This window comes from Panulirus ornatus, chromosome 55, assembly GCF_036320965.1.
Source record: "Panulirus ornatus isolate Po-2019 chromosome 55, ASM3632096v1, whole genome shotgun sequence".
In the NCBI taxonomy this organism is placed as follows: Eukaryota; Metazoa; Arthropoda; class Malacostraca; order Decapoda; family Palinuridae; genus Panulirus; species Panulirus ornatus.
This window is the reverse complement of record NC_092278.1, coordinates 16,281,910-16,296,319: the sequence shown is the minus strand read 5'-3', so window position 1 is coordinate 16,296,319 and position 14,410 is coordinate 16,281,910. Positions and strand designations below refer to the sequence as shown.

The window sequence follows — 14,410 nt, the reverse complement described above, 5'->3', positions numbered from 1 at the left end:
ATAAATTCAGCAATTTAAAGGCTATTCTTTCTCAATACTAGATTGATTTAGAAAATTACTGAAAGTAAGGATAAAATTCTGGATAGATTTTGTTGAAACGTAATTAAAAATAACAGATTTCTGACATGTCCCCTTAATGTAGATACTATGCCTCCCGCAGCATCACCACATTCAGCAGTTAATATCAACTCAGCAGTTTTTCAATAAACCAGTTTCTGTGTCGTCTCCAGGTCGAGTAACAGTCAAGTTCTCGAGTCAAGGCGGAAACTGATATATTGCGTTCAACTGTCTCACATACCTTCTTCCGTTATCTTTGTATTCTCTCTTTAAAAGAAATAAAACACTTTAAAGGAGACATTCATTCCCCTGCTGCTGGAAACAGCGCAACCTTAAAGTCGTAGGTGTTCCTGAGGAGAGAGGAGAGACACTCGGGGGTTTATATAATAACAGAAATTATGTACTATATATATATATATATATATATATATATATATATATATATTTTTATATATATATATATATATATATATATATATATATATATATATATATATATATATATATATATATATATATAGTACATAATTATATAATAATATATATATATGTAGGTTTGCGGCAGGGGTGTGTGATGTCTCCATGGTTGTTTAATTTGTTTATGGATGGGGTTGTTAGGGAGGTAAATGCAAGAGTTTTGGAAAGAGGGGCAAGTATGAAGTCTGTTGGGGATGAGAGAGCTTGGGAAGTGAGTGAGTTGTTGTTCGCTGATGATACAGCGCTGGTGGCTGATTCATGTGAGAAACTGCAGAAGCTGGTGACTGAGTTTGGTAAAGTGTGTGGAAGAAGAAAGTTAAGAGTAAATGTGAATAAGAGCAAGGTTATTAGGTACAGTAGGGTTGAGGGTCAAGTCAATTGGGAGGAGAGTTTGAATGGAGAAAAACTGGAGGAAGTGAAGTGTTTTAGATATCTGGGAGTGGATCTGGCAGCGGATGGAACCATGGAAGCGGAAGTGAATCATAGGGTGGGGGAGGGGGCGAAAATTCTGGGGGCCTTGAAGAATGTGTGGAAGTCGAGAACATTATCTCGGAAAGCAAAAATGGGTATGTTTGAAGGAATAGTGGTTCCAACAATGTTGTATGGTTGCGAGGCGTGGGCTATGGATAGAGTTGTGCGCAGGAGGATGGATGTGCTGGAAATGAGATGTTTGAGGACAATGTGTGGTGTGAGGTGGTTTGATCGAGTGAGTAACGTAAGGGTAAGAGAGATGTGTGGAAATAAAAAGAGCGTGGTTGAGAGAGCAGAAGAGGGTGTTTTGAAGTGGTTTGGGCACATGGAGAGAATGAGTGAGGAAAGATTGACCAAGAGGATATATGTGTCGGAGGTGGAGGGAACGAGGAGAAGAGGGATACCAAATTGGAGGTGGAAAGATGGAGTGAAAAAGATTTTGTGTGATCGGGGCCTGAACATGCAGGAGGGTGAAAGGAGGGCAAGGAATAGAGTGAATTGGAGCGATGTGGTATACCGGGGTTGACGTGCTGTCAGTGGATTGAATCAGGGCATGTGAAGCGTCTGGGGAAAACCATGGAAGGCTGTGTAGGTATGTATATTTGCGTGTGTGGACGTATGTATATACATGTGTATGGGGGGGGGGGTTGGGCCATTTCTTTCGTTTGTTTCCTTGCGCTACCTCGCAAACGCGGGAGACAGCGACAAAGTATAAAAAAAAAAAAAAAAAAAAAAAATATATATATATATATATATATATATATATATATATATATATATATATATATATATATATATATATATATATATATATATATATATATATATATATTTCTTTCAAACTATTCGCCATTTACCACGTTAGCGAGATAGCGTTAAGAACAGAGGACTGGGCCTTTGAGGGAATATCCTCACTTGGACCCCTTCTCTGTTCCTTCTTTTCGGAAAAAAAAAACCAATAAGGAAGGATTTCCAGCCCCCCCCCCTTCCCTTTTAGTCGCCTTCTACGACACGCAGGGAATACGTGGGAAGTATTCTTTCTCCCCTATCCCCAGGGATATATATTCCCAAAAATGCTGATCTTATTTTGTTTAGACTGTTTCTCCGTTCATAATGTATTGTTTAAATTACTTTAAGTCACGGTTATATATTTTGACGCTCCTTGCTAATGAGAACTGAGAGACGGCTACAGGAATATGGGTGACAACGATATTACACTGAAAAACATGGGAAAGTGCAGCTGATGGGTGACCTGCTAACGCTCGAGCAGGAGCTGGGAGAGAGATGGAGGAGGAATCCTTTGGTGTTTATGGAAAAGTGAGACAGGAGCCACATAGTGCAGCTGCTGGAGAGGTGGTTCGGTGTCTGGCCTCGTGGTGCTGGTACAGTAGAGGTGGATCGTTGCCTGGCCTCGTGGTGTCGCTACGAGAGAGGTAGGTTGTTGCTTGGCCCAGTGGCACTGCTGCTGGAGAGGTGGATTGTTGTCTGGACTCGTGATAGAGCTACCAGAGAGGTAGGTTGTTGCCTGGCACAGTGGCACTGCTGCTGGAGAGGTGGATCGCTGCCTTGCCTCGTGATAGAGCTACCAGAGAGGTAGGTTGTTGCCTGGCCTCGTGGCACTGCTGCTGGAGAGGTGGATCGTTGTCTAGCCTCGTGGTACAGCTGCAGGGAGAGGAGTACCGTTGTCATATTTTGTACTGTTACTGCAAGAAGGCGTTGCCAAGGTCCTGCGACAATGCTATAACTAGGGAAACGCATTTTAGAGGTTCTGTGGCTGTGATGCAGGAGAACGGATATCCCGTTGCTATGTTTTAGGAGCTAGAGGGTATGACTGGGGTCATGTGACAGGAGAACGGAAATCCCGTTGCTATGTTTTAGGAGCTAGAGGGCATGACCGAGGTCATGTGACTGCTGCAAGCGGTTGGCGGCGTGCCGAGGCCCTCCGGCTATGTTGAAGTTAAGAGCCACATACACAGTGTGGCTTAGAATTATGAACACCTTGAGGGCAGGCGTCAATTTTCGGTTAGTGGAGGTGGCTTGTTGACGGACGTAATGACCCTGGTATTTGATGGGTTTAAAGCGCAAATAAGCAACTAACAAAGGGAAACTAAACCTTTATTTTTTTCTATTTCTGTTTCCTACTCTGCCTCATCGTCCTTGAAGCCTCTTGAGTGTTGCCGTGTTATCTGGCCATGGTAGAGGCGCTTGACTCTCCATATATTTCACAGCCGGACAACCTCCTTTCTTTTACTTGTTACATTACCATCATAGAACTGTTCCACAATTATTATTATCAAATACCCTCGTGTGTCTAATACTGCATCGCTTCAAACCTCTTCCAGCCCGAGTCGTTCCAAAGCCCGTCTTGCAGTCTTAGTGTACAGAGGGCTCTCCACATGGACGCAAAACTGGTATTCACAGCTATAAAAAAAAAAAAAAAAGTACCCCATATGGCATGGACTGTAATACCCTGCACATTGGGGCACAAAACGCATGAAAATGACTCGAATAATATGACTCCGGTTATGCATCATCTCTCCGGCAGCAGATGCACCATCACAAGACGTTGCCTCCGCCTCCTTCCTCCTGCAGTAACACCTCTCCAGCAGCAGCACCATGGGACCTCAGGAAAGCCACCTTCATGTAGCAGCATCGCAAGACCTCGACCACACTTTCTCCCTCCTGCAGCATTACCAGAATACCCCAGACAACGTGTCCATCTTCTTACAGGATAAAGAACACAGGACCTTGATAACCCTTGCTGCTTCTGCAGCAGCATTTAGGGACTCGCCTATCTGTCTGTTCCTGCAACAGCAGCACTCCTTACCCACCGGTTACATGTCCTCGTTTACATCAATACAACATTGTCGTGCTCTTGCTTTTGTGTCCTCTCAGTCCACACATCCCAGAGGAAGTTAGACACCGCTTCCTCCATACATTTCAAAATTGCAGGAGGCGAGCGACCAAACAAGCCCCCCGGGTGTTGCAGCCGATACCCTAATGTGCAAGGCTCAAAGGTCTTTCACACCAAGGTGTCAGTTACAGTGGCGAACACCAGTGTACTGCCAGTTGGATAGTTCTACGTGAAGTATGACAACAACATGCTGTTGGGCGACGCTGGAGGTGATTATAAATGAGAGCAAAAAGGGCTTTGATGCGAAGCAAGGAGTGCGTTGATACATTACTCCTTTAATCTGTTCTCATATCTAAAAATCAAGCTAAAAAGAAATCAGTGGTACATTTTCCAGATAAATCATCCTATGGTGCACAGCTGGAACCCAAGACACTGAGGGAGAATAATGGTTGAATCTATAATGAGCATTGTGAGTTCCAGTTTTGGTTGGGTTGTTTAGAGAAAGTGCCTAGTAAGGATACTTTTAACCGTAAGATCAGTTAAAAATCATTATAACCATCTTCACTGCTCTTTTTGTTGTTTGAAAGTAGTTCGGCGAGCAGGCAGGTGCACGGTATGTTGTTAAAACACTTCCAAACCAGGTTGCCCTTTAACCTTATCCATCTTCCACCACCTTTAAAGAGGACCTTGCTAACGTTAGCGGTTATTCGCTGCTTACTAAACTTACATTGTGCTGAGGTTGGCACTGTTGATCATTTTGTTTACATTTTAGGGCAGCCTCCGAAATAGGAAATAGCCACAAGGTACCGTAATTATATAGTTTAGGATATTACGGTTATTATAAAGATTTTCCTCAATTATACTGATATGGAAATAGCATTTGTAAGTCAACTTATGTCTTTCCACACACACACATATATATATATATATATATATATACATATACATATATATATATATATATATATATATATATATATATATATATATATATATATATACATATATATATATATATATATATATATATATATATATATATATATATATATATATATATATATATATTATTGTTATCGGACTCTGCCTAGTCTAGGACACAATACGAATGAAAAGTCATATTTTTGAAGAGGCTGTCACTGGGAGTGCAGTCTCATCCAAGAACTCTCCAAAGGAGTCTACATTTACCTGCCACTGGAAGTAGCGCAGTCTTTGGCTACAGTTCCCTTAAGAAAGGTCCTAGTTTACAACAGGATTCTTGAATAGAAAATGGGATAAAAGGGACTTCTGGGGCAGGATATATATATATATATATATATATATATATATATATATATATATATATATATATATATATATATATACACTTCATCTGCTCCATTTTATGTCTTGCTTGATTGGTCTTCCACCCTTTCCTAAGCAAATACATCAAAGCTGCATGCCACACAAAATAGTGCGCACAACAGTCTTTGACTGCCTAGCAGCCACAAACACTCATCACAGTGAAACAAAGTCACCTCATCATGCTCAGCATCTAACTCTGCAACAGCACTAGATCCCTCCCAACCTAATCACTCTGTAACTAACCTTTAACCACAGAGTAGAAATATAAAATTTAACATTGCTTTATACTTCAGTAACCTCTACTCACATATCATCCCCCCCCTCAACAAACAGAACACTGACAAAACTCACTGAAATGACCTGAGAAGAACTAATCAACCAGCCTCCCATATATATATATATATATATATATATATATATATATATATATATATATATATATATATATATATATATCTTTTTCATCTTTCATACTATTCGCCATTTCCCGTGTTAGCGAGGTAGCATTAAGAACAGAGGACTGGGCCTTAAAGAAAATATCCTCACTGGCCCCCTTCTCTGTTCCTTCTTTTGGAAAATAAAAAAAAACGAGAGGAGGATTTCCAGCCCCCTTCTCCCTTCCCCTTTAGTCGCATTCTACGACATGCAGGGAATATGTGGGAAGTATTCTTTCTCCCCTATCCCCAGGGATAATATATATATTTTTTATTATTATTTTGCTTTTTCGCTGTCTCCTGCATCTGCGAGGTAGCGCAAGGAAACAGACGAAAGAAATGGCCCAACCCACCCCCATACACAAGTATATACATGCACGTCCACACACGCAAATATACATACCCATACATCTCAATGTACGCATATATATACACACAGACACATACATATATACACATGCACACAATTAACACTGTCTGCCTTTATTCATTCCCATCGCCACCTCGCCACACATGGAATAACATCCCCCTGCCCCCTCATGTGTGCGAGGTAGCGCTAGGAAAAGACAACATATGTTTCCTTGCGCTGCCTTGCTAACGTGGGAGACAGTGACAAAGTATAATATGTAAATAAATACATGCAAAAATGGGTATGTTTGAAGGAATAGTGGTTCCAACAATGTTGTATGGTTGTGAGGCGTGGGCTATGGATAGAGTTGTGCGCAGGAGGATGGATGTGCTGGAAATGAGATGTTTGAGGACAATGTGTGGTGTGAGGTGGTTTGATCGAGTGAGTAACGTAAGGGTAAGAGAGATGTGTGGAAATAAAAAGAGCGTGGTTGAGAGAGCAGAAGAGGGTGTTTTGAAGTGGTTTGGGCACATGGAGAGAATGAGTGAGGAAAGATTGACCAAGAGGATATATGTGTCGGAGGTGGAGGGAACGAGGAGAAGAGGGAGACCAAATTGGAGGTGGGAAGATGGAGTGAAAAAGATTTTGTGTGATCGGGGCCTGAACATGCAGGAGGGTGAAAGGAGGGCAAGGAATAGAGTGAATTGGAGCGATGTGGTATACCGGGGTTGACGTGCTGTCAGTGGATTGAATCAGGGCATGTGAAGCGTCTGGGGTAAACCATGGAAAGCTGTGTAGGTATGTATATTTGCGTGTGTGGACGTATGTATATACATGTGTATGGGGGGGGTAGGGCCATTTCTTTCGTCTGTTTCCTTGCGCTACCTCGCAAACGCGGGAGACAGCGACAAAGTATAATAAAAAAAAAATATATATATATATATATATATATATATATATATATATAAAACTTTGATTAGGGAAGTAAATGGAGTGCAAAAAAAGAGCAGATGAAGATTTTGAAAGAAAGTTGAATGAAAGGTTTAGGAAAAATAAGAAATTGTACTGGAAGGAGGTGAAAAAGGAAAGAGGTGGATGTGAGAGTGGATATGTTAATGTGAGAAGTAAGGAAGGGGAATTGCTGAATCAAAGGCAGGAAGCGAAAGGAAGATGGAATGAGGATGTTAAAGAATTGATGAATGTGGGAGAAGCTTATGAAGCAGTTCTTACATGCTTAGGTATGGAGGATGGAAGGAAAAGGATACAAGTGCAAGGCCATATAGCAAAAAGGGAGGTAAAAAGGGCAATAATGAGTTTGAAGGTAGGAAAGGCACCAGGAGTGGATGAGATTATAGCTGAAATGTTGAGTTATGAAGGAGAAAGTGTGATAAAGTGAATGTATTTGATATGTAATTTAGCATGGAAACAGAAGGGTGTGTTTAAGGAGTGGATGAAAGCTATTATTGTTCCTTTAATCAAAGGAAAAGATGCTACAGATGTATGTAGCAATTACAGGGGAATAAGTCTGTTATGTATACCAGGAAGAGTGTTGCAAGATAGTAGATTGATAGAACTATGGAAATGACTGAATGCAGAATAAGTGAGGAGCAAGGGATTTAGGAAAAGTAGGGGATGTGTGGTTCAGGTTTTTAAAGAAAATTACTGTGGAAAAGTACCTAGCTAAAGGTAAGATTCTGTATGTAGCTTTTATGGATCTGGAAAAAGCGTAAGAGAGAGTCAAGTGGAATACTTAATGGGATATGATAAGGGTCTCTGGGGTTCTGGACAACTGTTGGATGATATGAAAACCTTCTGTAGGGTAGTAAATGCATGTATAAGAGCTTTATCTGTATGCAGGACAGTCACTTGTGAATGTTTTCACATGTAGTGCAAGGACACATGAGAATACTGTTATTGTTCTTCCTGTTTTAGCAAATAAATATTGACAAAAGTTATACCAATCATTCCTAATACTCTGAACAGTTGATTTAAAGTGCTATTACCCCACAGTTTTTCTCAGATTCGAAGCCCTACCCTCTTTGAAAATTGAAATATATGAGCTGCCCCTTATAGAACTGTATGAAGTTTAATGAGTTCCTTGCTATAAATTTTATCAAAATCCATGGGTTATTTCTGTTATGTCCTTAAATTGGAACTTAAGGGCAAAGATAGGTTTTGTCTGAAGCTCTTTAGTCCTAACAGTATTGTATGGATATGAATCTTGAGCCTTGAATGTAAAACAAAGTAAGGTAAATTGATGATTTATCAGATGTATGCACCTGATCTAACTGATAGACGTGGATGAAAGTAATACTAATGGATTCCTTACACTCTGTAATGTAGAATGTGGTTTCATACCTGTAATTCTTCATACTCCCTTAAGATAAAGCTACACAAAGTTGGCAGATTTTTTGGGTTATTAGAACTTACCCCTTCAGGCATGAGGTATCTTGGATGCTCAAAGAGCACTGCTCCTGTTAGATTTTTTTTTTTCTTTAAAACCTAATTTCTTGTAGAAGATACTTCATGAAATACTTACCATAATTAATGTTTGTATAATATTTCTGCAATACATGTATGAATTGTAGTTTTGTTGTTTTTCAGAAACCTACAAGAACATGAGATAGGGGAATGTTAATCAGAAATGTCAAATGTACTAGAGAAGACATTTAGTGGTCTGGTGCACAGCTTCTTGGGAGCAAGTAGTACAAACAATCCTGTTACCCAGAGTGTGGCAGGTGTCTCTGGTCTTAAGAATGTATCACTTGGGCTGGTGCACTATGTTGAAAAGCTTCAGGCAGCTCGAAGGATATCCAAGCAGGTAAGGAGTGGATGAGAATGACATATATCTCATTGTTTATATAAGTATTTGTGGCTTTTCTCACTATACTGTAGGGTAGGGCTGACATATATCTCTTTCTGTCGAATGCTGCAAGACAGGATTTGTCCCAGGTATTTTTTTGGCTATGATCAAGTGACTGTAAATTGTTGACTACTGTAGCTAGTGTTGGTAGAGCTGTTCCCAGTTTTAGCATTAATATGGTAATAGCATGATTTTGCAATAGGACCTCAGAGGCAAAGCAAGTAGACATGATCCCCTGCCCTCAGAAATGTGAAGTCAATTTTACCTGCCCAATAAAAAGATCAGTACATCCTTGTATTGTAGACAATTCTTTGATATTTTGGATGTAAAATAAATCACCATGTTGACCACATAATTAGTAAGGCAGCTTTAGCAGCAATATTTCAAGTGTGTAGCAACTGCCTCCACACATTCCTTCTGCATACATTGGAAACTATCAGGACTATGACCTTTTATAGGTTGTCTTTAATAGCCTCATGATGTCATTTCTGTAAGAGTCTATACCTGACAGAATTTCTTCATCCCACTTTGGTAATGTTGGGGCAGTAGTGTCCTCCAGTGTAAAATCACTTTTAAAATTATTCAGCTCAAATGTTTTCTCGTCATCTTCTCGGTAGTTCTTCCTCCTTTATCCCCTATCTTGACCTCTTTTGATATTCTCTTAGGAAACAGCAGCCAGTATCAATCGATTTGGTAAATTCTCCTGCCTCTGATTCAATACTCAGCTGACTTATCATATATCATACCATTAGTAACCAGCGGACATCTCTTACATTGACATGATAGCATGAGGAAGAATTCTGTTCTCAGTATCCCTGCTACCATCATTATAAGTGCATAGTCATCCACCAGGAGGCTGTTATACACATTGACCATGTGTAAAGTATATAGATTTTTGGATGATGTAAGTTTGTAGGAGGAACACATGATATGAATCAATTGGAGAGGAAAGTGAAAAAGAATACCAAGAGAAGTGTGAAAGAAAATAAGTGCCTTAGGTTACCTACCTACTAGTATCAATGATGGGATTTTGCCTATCTGGCAAGGAAAACTCACACTTTGCAAGATGAATAATACTCTTCCTTTTTGCTGCCACCTGCATTACATAATTGTCTATTCTGGGTTCATCTGGGACTGATTTCAACCAAATATTGTCTTTTAAATATTTTGTAGTTGTTCCAAACATGTTTCTTATTTCTCTTTGTAGTATATTGAGCCATCATTTTAGCTTCCTGACCGAGCTTTCACATATTTTTGTTGACTTATTTTCTGTGTTACTTTTGAGGAATTAATAATTGTATCTTCCATGTTGAAAGGCTTTCAGGTTAAGTAAATTTTCCATTATACCTTAACTTTGTTGCCATGCATGGATTATCATATTGTATGTCTTTTTGGGCAGTATAGTTTCAGTTCTTTTGGCCTCTTGGTAGTTTCGTATAATCTGTCCCCTTGATTTTGCTTGTGCAAAGCTTTTGAATTCTGTATGATTGGATTATTTCTGTTTGTACATTGGTGAACTTACAACACAACAGTATTCAGTTTTGAATTTTCTATATACAGTTAACATTTACCTTAAAGTTTTCTCTCTCTTGTTCTCAATATCATACCACTCATTACTTAACTTAATATTACTGTCTTCTTAGTATGTTCTCTGAATTATAGCTTCTCACTTATGATGACCCCAAATCTTTTGCATTTTTTTACTTTCTATCACTTTCTCTGCATTTGTCGTTGAATGGTTTGATGACCAATGTGCTTGGGATGGTACAACTAAGGGCAAGATTTATAAGTGATGTGAACTCTTTGAGAAAGATTAAAGTCTATGTGCATTATTCTTATTGTATATGGTATTCTTAATGATTCTTTTGAAAAAATTTTGTATTTCCAGGAAGAAGAGTATTGTGTGGAACATGAAAGCAGAGAGTGGGTTAAGGTGTTATCCACCCCTGGTGTTAGTAGCTCTGTAGTGGCTGATCTTTTGTGCCGGGCACTTATAGCTAATGTGCGTGGTTACACTCTTCCTAGTCTTCACATACATGCAATCAACTTAACTCAGAGCCAGAATGTGCTTCATAAGAAGATTGGTTAGTATATTTCACTCGAGGGTAGAAGCTATTGGTATCCATGTTCAATTCCTTCATTGTAAAATTTGCAGAGCCTTCTATGATAGGTCTATATTTTGACAATACTTCTCCATTTTCCAGTTTATGTTTTCAAGAAAAGTGTTCAGCTCTGTGTAGCTTTCACGATATCTCTTCTTTGAGTCTGGTTTTCTCTCTCATCTCTTTTCTGTACCTTCATAAATCACAGTCATTCTCCTTTTTTTTCAGTTGGTGTATTTTATTTGACATCTTTTATTTCCATGTTTGAAAGAATGTGTGCCGTTACTGAATGATATGATCTGCAATAGTGTATTATGTGTAAATGTTGCTTACATATTTAGTATTGGAAACTGATCTTAGCTTTATGTTACTCCTCCTTCATGTTAATGACCATAATATTTTTCCTTTCATGCAAATACCTTCATTTTATTCTTCATCCTCAGGTTATTTGTTTGTGACCCAGTCTCTTGACCCTGGATCAGAACTCACGTTGCTTCTTGTCAACACTATCCAGCGAGACCTAGCGGCTCCCAGTGCTCTTCAGGTTGCAGCATCACTGGCATCACTACCCACTGTTGTTACACCTGACCTTACTCCATCCATTGTCACAACCCTCACACACTGCCTTGCACACCAGCAGGTATTTTGTGTACCACACAACACTGAATCTTTCAGCAATATGCTGTATATAAAATATATGAATTGTATTAAGATATCATTAAACTAATAAATTGAATTCAGCATAGACTGTTGGAATGTTAAGTTTCCCACACTTAAACAAGTAGACTATTGGAATGTAAATTTTCCCATAGTTAAAATTTTGAAAGATAAAGTATTAGTTCTAAACAAATCACTCTACTGATTTATGCATTCAGGTCCTTGAGAGATGTATGTGGATAATTTGAGAAGTTGTTTTTTCGTATTATTCTAAGCCGTGTATGTAAAAGAGGCCTTTGTTGCTAAAAAGGGAAAGGAATTTAGGGATGAAAATTTCGGTAACAAATTAAATTATTATTTAGAAAAGGATTAGGGAGTGTTAGAAGCCTGAATGGCAAGAGCAATGATGGCTGACTTTAGAAGGTGTTTGATAAACGTGATGAGAATATCATTGTTAGAGTACTATTAGTTGGAAAAAATGGATGAGATGGAGAAAGTTGATGATTGGATGGTTGGGGATATATGAGGAAGAAAGCTGTGGGTCTGGCCATGTTTGTGGAAAGGAAATCACTTCTTGGAAAGTTAGAAGTTAACTGGCGCTACCTGCCTGGGTATTGGTATGGTTAGTAATGGCTGCATATTGAGCGAGCTCTTCAGTGATTGTCAAGTTGCACTCATCTGACCCAAGTAGTTGTCTTTTCTCTCTGCCTCACCCACATACAAACTGTTGGCAATGTCTGCAAATATACAATCTTTGCTTGTCACACATAACACTTAACAATGCTTAACTCATACAACTCATCCATTTTGGCCTTCACTGATACAAGATAGGGATTGCTTGCCTTTGAGTACCCATGACAAGATTCCAAAAGACAGGGCTAGTGCATAACAATCTCAGCATGTCATGCTTTGTGAAAAATACTTTTCTCTCTGCTGCTGTGAACTTCATAAATAGATATGAAAGATTCATATATTTTTGCATATTCTTCTTGAAATATATGAAAATTATTTATAACTGACTATTATTTACTTTTCAATTAGTGTACAGTGTGACTTTTTATAAGAGGATTACCTTATGATAATGTCAGTGAACTTCTAGGTATACATCAGACGGAGGGCAGCAATAATGGTTGGTGTAATAGCAACAAGGTGTGGAAAGGAGCTTCATGAGACAGCTGGTGATCAAGTGCCACATCTCCTTCATCTTTTGACTGACCAAGATCCTGGAGTAGCTTTAGCTGCCATCATCTCCCTCTGCAAGATTTATAAGGTTCAGCAAGAGGTACCTTGGTGGTGTTAGTGCATGATCATCATGATAAGTCTTCATTCAACATGAATTTTCCTTCAGTACTGCTGGGCAGCTTGAGTATAATTGCATCCAGATGTTTTGTTATTTCCTTCATTCTGCACATTTTACCAAACTTAGCTTACTTGCAGTCTTTTACTTTAACCCTGGACTTCTTTTGTCAGTCCTTATGTTTTCATACTTTTTTCAACATATTCGCTACTTCCCACATTTAGTCATAACATCAAAATTACATAAAGTCTATTCTTGTTAATTGTGTGATTCATACTATATATTTATCTGCTACACTAAACACCATTCCTGTTTCCATAGCATGCCAGGTGTGTGCAGCATCTTTATAAACAAGAAAAAAGAATCCCTCTGTATTCTTTACAAACAATTCATCCTCTTCATTCCACTCAAAACTATGCCTCAACTGCCTGTGGTCATCCACCCTATCGAAAGAAAATATAACATGGCTAAAAAACCCACACAAAACAGCACATTCATAACAAACCCTGGCTGCCTAGCAGCCACAAACTCTCAACAGCTATACAATGAAGCAAAGATCCTCCCGGTATAATTCCACTTCAGTGTGCCACACAGCTAAGTTCTTTGCAACAGCATTGGATCCTGATATCAAAACCCCTCCAGAACTAGCCATTAACCTCCAAATGGAAATAAAAAGCCTACCCTTGCTTTCCTCTTCAGCATCCCACGTATATACACAGATCCCTCCCCCACCTTAAAATAAACAGAACACTGACAAAACATATATATATCATTTTAGACGTAATAGTACAGGAAGACTCGATTGCTAAGGAAAGTGGAGGAAAATAAATCTCAAGGATGATGCCACAATTCATACAGTAAACTATATTCTTGAAGCACTGTGGTGCACCAAGTTTTGAATATAAGCTCCTCTCCATGTTTTTTGCATCAAACAGGATGTGCTTTCCACCACATGCTTAATTCATGTACATTTGTTCTGTTGCATTCATTAATACAAATATATATCCTCACAGGACTGTGGCCAGGAGAAGACAGAGCTACGGGACCAAGTTGCAAAGAGTGCATCACACCTCTTAACCCAGGCACTGAATGGTTCTCTTCCTAAAGACTATCAAGTGAATACATTATCTGCACCATTTGTTCAAATTCAAATGCTTAGGTAAAGTTGAGGCTTTCATGGAGTATGTCATTTTACTTTATTTTGTCAAGAAAGTTGGATGTATGGTCATAATTTTGCCACTTTGCACAGTTGCATGAGGGGACACACTTTTTTTTTTTTTTACTGTTGCGGTACTCTTATTATGCTGTGTGGATTTTTTTTCTATGAAATGATAGGTTATCATTCAAATGTAATAGAAAATATACAGAAAGTTATATTATTAGGTTTGAGGTAACTTGTTACAGTGCTTAGTGAGTGCCTGTAGGGGTTTGTGAATGACATATTTAATAGCATTTGGTAGGTCAAAACGATGTTGAGATAATATTTTCTTTCTTGTGAGCCTTTT

General features: G+C 38.9%; 2 protein-coding genes across 4 annotated transcripts in view; one reads left to right on the top strand and one right to left on the bottom strand.

Annotated features, from left to right (window-relative positions):
* Nucleotides 1-14,410, bottom strand: part of LOC139765471 (E3 ubiquitin-protein ligase RNF25) — an 84,637-nt gene that overhangs the window by 37,728 nt on the left and 32,499 nt on the right. The window contains exon 1 of one of the 2 annotated variants that reach the window (XM_071692860.1): nt 12,681-12,699. The exons of the other annotated variant lie outside the window; for it this stretch is intronic. The gene's annotated coding sequence lies outside the window, so the exon portion shown is untranslated. Of the gene's footprint in view, nt 1-12,680; nt 12,700-14,410 lie in introns of those variants that run through there. 2 annotated transcript variants of the gene reach the window in all.
* LOC139765470 (AP-4 complex subunit epsilon-1-like) overlaps nt 4,517-14,410 on the top strand; it is a 34,024-nt gene continuing 24,130 nt past the window's right edge. Inside the window, exons 1-6 of one of the 2 annotated variants that reach the window (XM_071692856.1) lie at nt 4,517-4,662; nt 8,591-8,807; nt 10,738-10,933; nt 11,395-11,591; nt 12,708-12,890; nt 13,919-14,064. In XM_071692856.1, the coding sequence (XP_071548957.1) occupies nt 8,631-8,807; nt 10,738-10,933; nt 11,395-11,591; nt 12,708-12,890; nt 13,919-14,064 (899 nt within the window). In that variant the 5' untranslated portion in view covers nt 4,517-4,662; nt 8,591-8,630. The other variant, XM_071692857.1, reaches the window with a different exon arrangement.